The 12183-nt window shown below is 43.3% G+C and overlaps 1 protein-coding gene across 1 annotated transcript in view; it reads left to right on the top strand.

Annotated features, from left to right (window-relative positions):
- Positions 1-3488: 3488 nt before the first annotated feature.
- Positions 3489-12183, top strand: part of CASS4 (Cas scaffold protein family member 4) — a 35300-nt gene continuing 26605 nt past the window's right edge. The window contains exon 1 of the mRNA XM_027977022.2: positions 3489-4100. Coding sequence (XP_027832823.1) covers positions 4065-4100 — 36 coding nt within the window. The 5' untranslated portion in view covers positions 3489-4064. The remainder of the gene's footprint in view (positions 4101-12183) is intronic.

Raw genomic sequence — 12183 nt, 5'->3', positions numbered from 1 at the left:
GACACGACTGAAGTGACTTAGCAGCAGCAGCAGCAGCACCTCTTGTCTTTGCCCTGTGCCTTTGTCTTCCTTTTCCCTTTAGTAGGTGTTGTCATCTATGAAGACTTTTTCCCAGTCACTTTCTGGCCAATTGTTTCTTCCCTTCCTGGTTGCACCCCCGTAATGACTACCGGCTCGTGGTATTTTCTGCATTCAGCCTTGCCCTCCAGCTTTACACACCTTTTTCCACCTGTAGCGTTTCCTCTGTAGCGTTTTTCAAGTCTTGCTCTGATTCCTTTTTCCTCTCAACCTTGGGATCAAAATTCAGGCTAGTAAGCTGAGCTATCGCTAATTATAATAACTTCAGTATTTCAGTCTTCCCCGTATTATCCCTATACTCGGGTTTTTAGATGAATTTGTTGGCAATTTATGAAATCCTACTTTGACCAAAGGAGCTCTTTTGAGTTACCTTCTTGAGGTTACAATCTGCCCGATAATCAGGTGATTTTAAAGCAGCACAGGGGATTCCCTGGCAGTCCAGTGGTTAAGACTTTGACTCCCAATGCAGGGGGTTCGGGTTCGATCCCTGGTCAACGAGCTAGGATCCCACATGCCTCCTGACCAAAGAACCAAAACATAGAACAATATTGTAACAAAACCAATAAAGACTTGTAAAAAAATAAAGCAGCACAGTCTGAAATGTCCTGCCAGGACTTTAATGCTCTGGACATTCTGAGTCTGGTATTCGGCTGGACTTAAATGTCAGATAAAAGTCCACACGAAAACAATATAAAAGCATATGAAAAAGAGCTCAGTACACAAAACAATATGCCTTCCTGCACATTTGTTAGGAGTTATGAAAATGATCAGACTCCCTAAGTTCTGAAAAGAAACTCAACTCAAAATTCTGTTCTCGGGGACTTCACTGGTGGTGCAGTGGCTAAGACTTCACACTGTCGATGCAGGAGGCCTGGGTTTGATCCCTGGTTGGGAAACTAGATCCCACATACCACAACTAAAGATCTGGCATGCCACAATGAAGATCAAAGGCCCTGTGTGCCTCAACTAAGACCCAGCACATCCAAATAAATAAACAACAACAACAACAAAAATACTGTTATTAGCAGCACATTACTTGAGAGGAGGGGAGATTACCTTATTAGAAGCTCTCTCTCTTGGTTCTCTTAATTCTAGCTGTTTCAACCTTTGGTCTGTGGGATATTGCGAAAACAACCCAATTTCCTAGAATAATCAACTCTCGCAATGTTAAGTTAAAATGTAAATATGAATGGACCGCAGCAAAATGTCTACAGCTTTCCATTCAGAAAAATCATAGCTGATTAAACAGGAGTCTGAGAAGTCAAGCCCCTCATTCACAAAATACCACACTGAATATCCATGCAGGGGTGAGTATTTAATTTTAGGGTCAAATCCTAATAGTTTTGTTTTTTGGTTCAGACTGTTTTTCCTTGAAAAAGACATGCAAATGACAGCATTTTAATCTGTATAGGGACCTTCAGGGTCATCCCTTCAGTACTGGGAAGAATTGCTGTCTGGAATTTGCCAGGGTGATGGGAACCATCCAAACTTGAATTGGCGTGAAATCTATCTGTTGTCTTTTCCAGGAGACTTGGGTTCAGAGTCTATATCTGTTCATCATTTGAGCAAGTTTGTCCAGCCTTTCTACTTTTTTTCAATACAATAGAAAACAGTGGTTGCCAGTGTGGAGAGGAGAAAAAGGAGTGACTGCTGATAGATATCGTCTTTCTCATTGGGGTGATGAAGTTCTGAAATTAAATAGTGGTGATGGTTGCACAACTCTGAATATACTAAAAAAAAAACACTGAATTGTACTTCTGTGGCACATTAGAGTCAAGCAGTGAAAGTGTCAGTTGCTTCAGTCAAGTCCGACCCCTTGCAATTCCATAGACTGTAGCCCATTAGGCTCCTCCGTCCATGGAATTCTTCAGGCAAGAATACTAGAGTGGGTTGTCATTCCCTTCTCCGAGGGATCTATGTGAATTATATGCTAATTAAGCTGTTACTTTTTAAAATTCAATATCAGCAGTACTGTAATGAATCCACATGATCCATGACTCAAGACTCCCCAATTTTCAGCGCATGGCCAGTATTGTGCTAATCACCTCTATCCACTTTCCCCTTGAATTATTTTGGATTTTCAAATTTTGTCTGTAAATATTTCAGTGTATATCTCTGAGAGATAAGGGCTTTTAAAATGCAATCATAATATCATTCCATTTCTATACATAAGAGGCATCAGAGTTTGGTTTCATAAATTCCCTCTCTGAAAACACGAACCTCAGCCTTAGCTGGACAGTGCTTGCCTCCTCCTTATAAGGTGCTCCATGACCCGAGGTCACCGACACAGAGGAATGCTGGTAAAGGCAGAAGAAAGCAGGAGCAAACGGGTACACCTGAGAGAAATGTCCAGATTCATATTTAAAATCATCTGCTATTTTGTAGCGCCCTTTGCTTCACAAATATCACCTGCAGTAGTACCATTTTAACGATCTGTCTCATCTGTAAAGATAAACAGGATAAACAGGATATGTACCTGTAAAAGATAAACAGGTACCGCTGTTAGTCCAGGCTCTACACTGACCTGCCCCTGCTTCTCATACCTTGCCTTCCATGTGAAGCCTTTCCTAGATTATTCCCTCTTCTGTCTCTGTCCTATCTATGGATCCCCACCTTGAGCTTGTTGCTCAGTCATTTTGTGACAGTTCTGTATGATCTTTGTTCCTTCCCTCTTATTTGCTCTCATCTATAGCATGTCAACCACTTGGCCAGGGAAGTTCCAACAAAGGTAACAGTTTAGAATATAGATTGTCTCCCACTGGAAATCAGTCAGCTCTTTCCACCCATAAATCCTTCCTGATGCTCAGACAGGACAACCAGCAGACAAGACAATAAGTGCTGTAATCACGGGATGGGAAGAGAGAGAGCTCATTGGAGACGGAACCTGAGCCCGGCTGGAAGGATGGACACCGGTTTGTTTACGTGAAATAAAAACGCCAACACGCCTAGCAAGCCATTTGCGCCCCTGTAGGTCCTTTCTGGATATTTAGTCTGAATTTAAGGAAAGTGGAAAGAATCTGCCTGCAATGCAGGAGCCACAGGAAACTCAGGTTCAGTTCTTGGGTGGGAAAGATCCCCTGGAGAAGGAAATGGCAACCCTCTCCAGTATTCTTACCTGGGACATCCCATGAACTGAGGAGCCTGGTGGGCTACAACTCAGAGTTGCAAACGATTGGACATGACTGAGCAACTAAACACGCACGCACGCAAGGAAAGTGGAACAATTTAGCAAGTTGTACTGAATTGCATGATGAACTAGCATTGTGGCTTCAAGTTCAGATGGTGGGCGGGTGAGATTTGAGAGATAATATACTTGTATTGACAAGTGCTCAGCATAGCCTTGCTGCAGAGACAGCACCCAAAGACCATGGGGTGGGCAATGGGGTTTGGAGCAGGGGGAAGTGTGTGTCTGACCCAGAAAGATGTGGGAGGAGGTCTCCTGGATACTGCTCCCCTGTCCCCAGACTCATTTTCTCTGGCTGTTGCAGGGCAAGTTTTAAGGGGTAAGAAAGGAGAAACACTGACCACTATCAGAAATTTGTCCTGGCGGCCTCTAATCAGAGAAATAAGTTTGGTCTGTCCAGTAGGAGTTGTTCCGCGACGTTCAGGGAATGAGACTGCTGTGCGTTCATACACTCAACTTTTCAAAGTAGGAACTTCACCCTATAAAGGAGAAGACTATTTTTTTCCCCTTTTGCGGTTTCTCAGAGCAAATGTGTGACAGTCTCTACTCATAGACGTTAGGCATTGAGGAGTGAGGGTGACCTTGATTTCTTGTCTTCCCTCCTTCACCTGTTTTCTTCTCCTCCTTTCCAGAAAGTCTGCCTTCTGGAAGAACCATTCTGACAATTTCCTGTGCTGTCAGATAGCTCCACAGAATTCAGTTTCTGAGAACCAGCCAGAGGCATGCAGTGACATTGCGTAACCGCTTCTGAAGTGAGAGATATCAGCTGCCGGGCTCAGAGGAGCTGGTTCACAGGAGCAACATGAAAGGAGCAGGCATCCTGGACGGAGCGCCCAAGGTGAGTGGCCGGGCGGTCTACAGGGGCAGAAGATGAAGCAGTCTGTTTGGGTTAAGGACAGCGGCTGATTTCAGTGCTGAGTTTCTGATGAAGTAAAAAATGTAACAGTGATATGCAAGCTCTAGAGGAGAAAGTTTCATGGGAGTTTAAGTGCAGAAAATATATGTGCTGTAAAGCTCCTTACCAGTCTGACTCAGAGATGGATGCAGATTATTTTCTAGCAAAACTCAGTGTACATGATTGATAACACAACCCATCTCTTTGTGCCCATTCACCTTCTAACACATTTCTGAGCGAGACACAGGTCTCTGCTCTGGCCCTGAGCCCTCAGCAGGCCTTCCTATGCTGTTTTCATGATACCTTCTGTACTGATTATGCCTGAGCAGAGCTCAAGTCTGTGGCAGGGATCAAAAAGGTTTTGCTACTTAGAAAGTTGAAATGACTGCTTAAAAAAAAACCAAAAACTGCTCAGACACAAGGAAAGTGAAGGTCAGTGTTATTTTGCTACATCTTTTTAAAAATTCTAAGTAGAACAGGAAAAAGAAATGAAGCAATTATGAAATGGGAAGCTTGCTTATATGATTAAATGTGTGATATTTATTATTACCATAATACTCATAGGTGTCATTAGTGAAAGTTACAGCTGAATAACCCATGACAGCCTCTCTTATGCATATTAGCTATCCTAGAATTTTGTACTCAACTATTTTCTTTGAAAAAAAATTTAAAGCGCTGGGAAAACAGAAGGAAAAAAAAGCAGTAAACTTGTGCATTATCCTTTACCTAGATTCACTGATTCCAGGCACTTTATCACATTTGTGATCTATTTATATATATTTTATATATATATATATATATATAAATCTATATATATTTAAACACAGGCTAAATTCACATTTTCCAGAAATCCAAAAATATCCTTTCTAGCTTTTTTGGCTATTACTATGTCTTTGTGTGTGTATGTGTTTGTTTTTCTAACCCCAAACTCATTCTGGGATCACACATTTTGTTTGCTAGGTCTCTGTCAACCTTAATCTAGAACAATCCACTACTTTTTATTTCTTTCATAACATTGACATTTTCTATGAATATCCAGGGTTTTTTTTTTTATGATTTAGACTTATTTTTATTTATGGGCCGCTAAATCTGCCCAGTTTCTACAGCACTTTGCAGCATGTGATTAACATGTATATATATATATATATATATATATATATATATATGCATGTAACATATATTTGATAGTCTCAGCATCCCCATAAAATTCTATTATTGATATTATACAGATAGTAACAGCTGACCCTTACTGACTGTCCACCTGCCAGGCCTGGTGCTGAGTTCTCTGCTTACTTTTTCTTATTATATCCTCTCACCATCTCCATGAGGTAGGTGTGTTACTCTAATCCTCATTTTACGGATGAGGAAAGTAGACCAGATGAAGACAGATGACCTTGAAATGACTTGACAAGGTCATTTGCTAGTAAGTAGAATGCCAGGAACCAACCAGGCAGACTGACCCAAGCCCCAGCTCTTAACCACCTCTCTATATCCTGATCCTTAGGCAAGAGGTCCACACTCTTTTCATAAAGAGCCAGATAGTGTTTTATGCTCTATATATTATGCTCTGTGTATATGCTCTGTATGCTCTGTGGGCCACCTCTGATCTCCAGTACATATTCTTGTTTTTACAACCCTTTAAAAATATGAAATCATTCTTAACTCTTGGACTGGTCATGCGGATTTGGTCTAAAGGCCCTAGTTTGCCGACCCAAGTCTTAGATGAATGACGTGTGAACTTGTTCAAATACCCCTACCCAGTAAGGGCAACCCCAGGGCAAGAACCCAAGTCTTCCACTCCCAGTCCTAAAGCAACCTCACCTCATAGTTTCCCCAGCATTCCTACAAAACCACCAATACACAAATAATAGACTTTTTAAAATGGCTTTACAAGAGTGGGAGCAGTAACTGAATATCTTTGGGGCTTCTTGTCTTTCACAGTGAAAATCATGTCTTAGAATGCGGTCTGTTTTAGCACTGTTGATCTACCTCAGTATTTTTAATGCCTGCATTGTTGTTTAGGTGCTTCTGATTAGATGGTAACACAGTACTTGAAGGGGTCATGCCAGGGGAGTGGTCCCCCGCGTCGGGGCATCTGACTTTGAAGCAACCCTGCTTTTCACTTGGGTCACCCCAACACCTCTCACGTCCCGATGTCTGCCTATGCACTTCGGGAGGTGAGCAGAGCCCTCTCAGGCTGTCCCCCAGTGTTGCTGCTTAACAGCCAACCTGGACTTCCTCATCACTAGAATTTCACCTGTGTGCACAGCAGACTCTTGTCTGACTTTTTATTAAGTTTCCCCAAACTGTCTTATTAAATGAAGAGAAAAACTGAAAAATAAATGTGATAAAATTAGAGCTAGGAAACACTGACCTCAAACAGTGTGACTGCAACAAAAATAGAGACCATGATGCATTGCCAAGTTGGTAAATCCAGCCTCTCAGTGGACTGTAGCTGACTGGCTCCATGTTCAACTTATTCAAGAAAAGCTAGAAAATTAGGTCTGAAAGACAAGATAAATAAGTGGTTTTATTAAATGTAATGCAAATTGTGCTTACTTCTGAGTGCACATGTCCACACACTTAGAAGTGATACTGAAAATAGCATCTTTATCTCCCTGGAGTGAATGTCCAGAAATTGAAAGAGGAATCCTGGGTCAAATAAGCATAGTGGTTATTTTCCATCACTTTCTGAGAATCTTGACTATTTAAAAACCTACTTTCTGTAGTATTTTCTCTACAGTCTAGACGTTCTCTCTTATGAGTAGAGCTATAGGCTGTTTGCTCACTTGGTTTTCTGAAGGGAATTTTCAGACAAGTGTCTTCATTGCGTTACTGAAAGGTGGGTGGTCCAGAGAACTGATTGAAATCATATTTATGTTTTAAGAACTTTTAAATGTCCTGAAATGTTCTCAGCATTTCAGATTTCAGCTTTAGTTGAAAAGCAAATGGTCCTGCTTCATTGCACCTCCGAGTGAAATGGTTCCAGATTCCGTCAAGGAGTGTCTATAGTGAAGATTCTGAATTGTTTTTTTTTTAAAAAACCACCAACATTCCCAGGGTTGGTCTAGACCCTGATAGGCTAGGGTAGCGTCACAGTGTCCACCGGTCACTGAGACTCTCCTGCTCTGGTGCTTCTGCGCAAGAATGCTCACTGAGGCTTTGTGAGTGGGGAACAATTTCAGGCTTTCCTTGTACCTTTAGAAGCTCTGAAGTCATAGTGATCCACTCCCACCAGCTCCGCCACTGCAGCTGAATTCCTCCCTGACCTGACCGAATTCCTTCCCCTTCTCCCCTGCCATTCCTGGCCTGGCATGCTTCTCTCTTCCTGTGGCTGGACCACTGGGTACTCCTCTCAAGCATCTCGCCAGCCAAAGCCTCTCTGCACCACCCTATCTAAACCACCTCCCTTTACACACCCACTGCATCATCTCACCGTCCATCTCAGCCTCTCTTATCAAGATGGGAGATTGATTGTTTCCTGCTCTGGAAAGTCAACTCCATCAAGGATAGATCTGAGCTTTCTCATTCAGCGCTGCAACTTTATGTATTTATTTATAGCTGTGCTGGATCTTCTTTGCTGCACAAGGACTTTCTCTAGTTGCAGAGAGTGGAGGGGGTACTCTAGTTGTGGAGGGCATGTTTCTCCTTATGGTGCCTTCTCTTCTTGCAGAGCATGAGCTCTAGGTGCACGGGCTGCAGAGCTGTGGCTCCCAGGCTCTAGGCTCAACAGTTGTGGCTCACAGGCTACGTTGTCCAGGGCATGTTGGATCTTCCCGATCAGGGGCGGAACCTGTGTTTCTTGCATTGGCAGGTGGATTCTTTACCACTGAGCCACCAGGGAAACCCTCAGTGCTGCATCTTTAGTGCCTACACACAGTAGGTATTCAAGAAACACCTAGGTGTATGTGTGTGTGTGAATGAATGGGAGGTTAACAGGCGTGCAGAGCCCTTGCAACACAGTCTTGAGGACAGGAACGGTACTTCCTGCTTATCAGATGTCTGGGAACAGAGGTTATCCCTGACTCTCAGCTCTCCTAACCCCTCCCTGGCCCCAACCTGACCCACCTCTCAACCTAGACACTTGAGAATCACCCGATCCTTCTCCCGTGATCAGATGTTGCCTTAGCTCTGAGCCTTTGCAACCGAAGTCATAGCCATAAGCACTGCTGGCCTCCCTCTGACTTTATCCAGCAGCTTGACCCCTTCACCTGCCTCCCAAGGCAGGACAGGCCGACACAGCACCCAGTGGAAAACACAGCTCATGGTTCACTGCATCCTTTCACCCAACACATAGTTATCGAGCTCTGGGGATCAGGGTCATCAACAAAGAGCCAACATTCCTGTGGGGTCAGAATGTCACTAAGTCAGTAAAGGGACGCAATGATTTCAGATGCTGCTAACTGCCTTAAAGAAAAAACAAGGTGACCTGACAGAGGTGATAGACAGAAAGGGCCTCTATGGAAACCGGAATGATGGGGAAAGTATTCCAGGCAGAGGGAACAGCAAACGTAAGGGCAGGAATGAACTGAGCAGAGCAGAGTGTCGGTGAAAAGACCAGCGACGTCAGAGAAGAGTCACAAGGGGAGAAAGTGTCAGGAGCAGCATTTGAGGGGTCAGCAGTGTCCTGTGCACGCTGGGTCTCGTCGACACTGTAAGAACTTGGACTGCAGTGGAAACCAGTGACCTGTTTAAAGCAGGAGGTGACACGGGCTGTCTTACGTTTTAAAAGATCACTCAGGCCTCTGGGTGCCCACGGACACTCAGTGGGAGACAGCAGAAGCAGGAGGTGAGTCAGGAGACCGAGCAGGGCTTCCTTTTCCGTCTCAGATGGTACCCTGCTGTTCTCAGTGCACACAGAGAAGCATCATTCGCTCTGCCTTTTGAAAAAAATAAGACATTTGGTGTTCGAAAGTGTCAGGAGATGTGAACAGAATAAAGAGTAAATAAAGGTATAAATAGCTTTTAGTGAATTGCATGTGCTAAATAGTTTCCTTTTTTAAGGAACTGATTTTATTTTAATTTTTTAATTGGAAGATAATTGCTTTACAGTGCTGTGTTGGTTTCTGCCATAGAACAATGTGAATCAGCCTTAAATAGACATATATCCCATATATCCCCTTCCTCTTGAACCTCCCTCCCACCCCCTCTGATTTTTTTTTTTTTTTGGCCACACTGAGTGGCCTGAGAGATAAGTACCCAGAATAGGGATTGAACCCTTGTCCCCCTGTAGTGAAAGCTCAGAATCTTAACCACTGGACCACCAGGAAAAGTCCCAAGAAACTGATGTTTATTTTTCACCAACTTTATTTCCATTTTCTGTTGAAAATCCTTTCCTTCATTCCACAAATATTAAGCCAGATGCTGCTCTAAATGCCACAGAGAAAAAAGGTTTAGTCCCCTTTCTCAATACTTAATAAATCATCATTAGCATTAAAAATCTATTACAGAATATTATTCTTTCCCCTGTTTGATAACCTTTAATTCCCTTAACAGGGTATTTACTAAAGAGCTCACTTTGCTGAGGGGGCCGGGGGCGGGGGGGGGGGGGGGCGCGGGTGGCGATTGAGCGGGGGAGGAAGCAAAACAGAACACCATCGAGCTTACCCCTAAAGTTAAAAAACGTCTGCTAGGAGACTTTTCAAAGGAAAGTGGCCTGCATGATAATGGAATGGGGAAGCGGCTGTAGAAACATGTGTGGTCATCTTGGAACCGTGATGACTCAGAGAGGAAATGACAAGAGGGGAAATAACTTCAAAGGAGGAAGGTGGGAGGCTAGTAACAACAACATCAAAAATGCCCTTACAAGTGATACTCGAAGACTTCAACATGAGTTGCAAAAAGGGGAAGTCATCTGTTAGGAATCATTTCCAAATGCAGTGCTCATGAGCCTTGTGTTTAGCAGAACGGGAGAGGGCTCTTGTGTGCTCACGGCCAGGACAGAGTTAGGACCTAGAGTGCAGCATGTGCGCCTGCGCCAGAGAGGGCAGCTCCTGCCAGGGAGGCTTTGCCAGTTCTTAAGGCACCTCAAAGAAGTGTTAATCCTGGGCAAGTCCAGGTGACCCATCTGCCCATTCGGAGTGGTTTGCCATGAGTTTATTAATTAGTGAACCAGTTGTTCTTTCTCTTTAAACCATTGCTTCTCAAGACTTCTCTGATGGTCCAGTGGTTAAGACTCTGGGCTGCCAGGGCAGGGGTCATGGGTTTGATTCCTGATCAGGGAACAAACCTTTGCTTCACAAAAGCAAGAGCAGTTTTGTTTGTCACACATTTGTTACAGCAGCCTATCATTTGGGGGCTGGAGTTGGGGAGAACTGGGGTAAGAAAGCAGTAGGATGCTTCTCTCTTGGAGATATTTGACATCTGGTTAACAAAAGCTGAAAGGTGCTTGATGGTCCAGTGGCTAAGACTCCAAGCTCCCAAGGCAGCAGACCCTGGTTCAATCTTTGGTCAGGGAACTAGATTCTGCACACCACGACTAAGACCTGTTGTAGCTAGATAAATAAATAAATATTTTTAAAAAGAATGTTCACTTGGGTGCAGAATTTAAACTCAGAGGTTGAAAGAGCATGAGAGTCAATTACTAACAGCGAAAACATCAAGTGGCTTCTATACTTTGGGAAACACCAAAATGATGGGCTCAAGAAATCAACAGGGACAGTTGCAAAGCCTGTTGTCTATAATCTTCCTTGTGGTGTCTCCTGTAAGGCTAACAATTGGTTTGTCTGTGGCTCATTACTAACAACAAAGTGAATAAACCTGGTAACCTGGAAAAAAATTCCTGCTAGCAGAATGAGAGAAGAACTTAAAGAACAGGTAGCTTGTTGTTTTCCTAACAACCCTAAATATGACCCCAGGCAATGGAGAATTCCGTGAGCAAGTATGAACCTTCACTTATTTCTCTGCAATCTATTAAATAGCTTGGACCAGTTTTGAATTCTTCCTGATCAATCAAACGGAAAAACCACACCCTGCAGGGACTTTGACCTCGGTCACACAAGATTATTTTAGGTGTGGTCCATAGATGGGACATTTGTTAATGTTAGCTATGTATTCTAATGTGCACTGGGAAAAAACCAAAGCTGGCTTATCAAATTTTTAATTTCATAGGTCATATTGCTTTGGGAGAGTGTTTTTTTTTTTAATTGGCTTAATTTAATATGGTTCTTTAAGTTAGAAAGTATACAAACAGCCCACAGGTATGATAGGAAGCATGCAGTTAATAGTCACCCTTCCTGGTGGCTCAGATGGTAAAGTGTCTGCCTGTAATGTGGGAGACCTGGGTTTGATTCCTAGATCGGGAAGATTCCCCTGGAGAAGAACATTTCCACTCCAGTACCCCTGCCTGGAAAATCCCATGGATAGAAGAGCCCGGTAGGCTACAGTCCATGGAGTTGCAAAGAGTCGGACACAACTGAGTGATTTCACTTTCCTTTTTTCCTTTCCTATGCAGTTAATAGAACATGAAGTTTAAGAAGCACAGTCTTAGACAAAGCTTTCCCCTAATAGGGGTGGTGTAATTGCTTCAGACTGCTCAAAGGCCACAAAACACCTTTTTTGGTCTCCATGCTATTCCTTCCCTTTACCTTTCAAAGCAAGAGAAAAGGAAGGAAGGAAAAGATGAAATAGGAAAAGATCCCACCTGTCACTTTCTTTAATTCCTCTGATGACTTGCACAAAATAGGAGATAAGAATAAGAGAAGAACCTGTGCAAAATGCAGTGGGGGGTGGGTTGGAGCTGGATGGGAACCCTACACTTTCAGATGAGGGTCCTGTCCTGAGATCCAGGAAATTCTCAGCTACTTGCCCTCCTCCCTCCACAAGTTTCTCACAGGAGAAAGCTGAATCCCAACCACTTACCTTGGCCCACCTTTGTTCTCAACAACTCTTTTCCCCAAACCAAGTATCTTAAACAAAAATTCAGGGACTTGTCTAGCAAGGAATGAACTTGGAGGTGGGGAAGGGCTTTGGGGAATGGATGAACAAATATGCTGTGTCTCTAGGGCACTACAGGCTACAAAAACAG

Source organism: Ovis aries, chromosome 13, assembly GCF_016772045.2.
Source record: "Ovis aries strain OAR_USU_Benz2616 breed Rambouillet chromosome 13, ARS-UI_Ramb_v3.0, whole genome shotgun sequence".
Lineage (NCBI taxonomy): Eukaryota > Metazoa > Chordata > Mammalia > Artiodactyla > Bovidae > Ovis > Ovis aries.
Note: the sequence above shows the minus strand (reverse complement) of the source record. Positions and strands in the feature narration are given on the sequence as shown.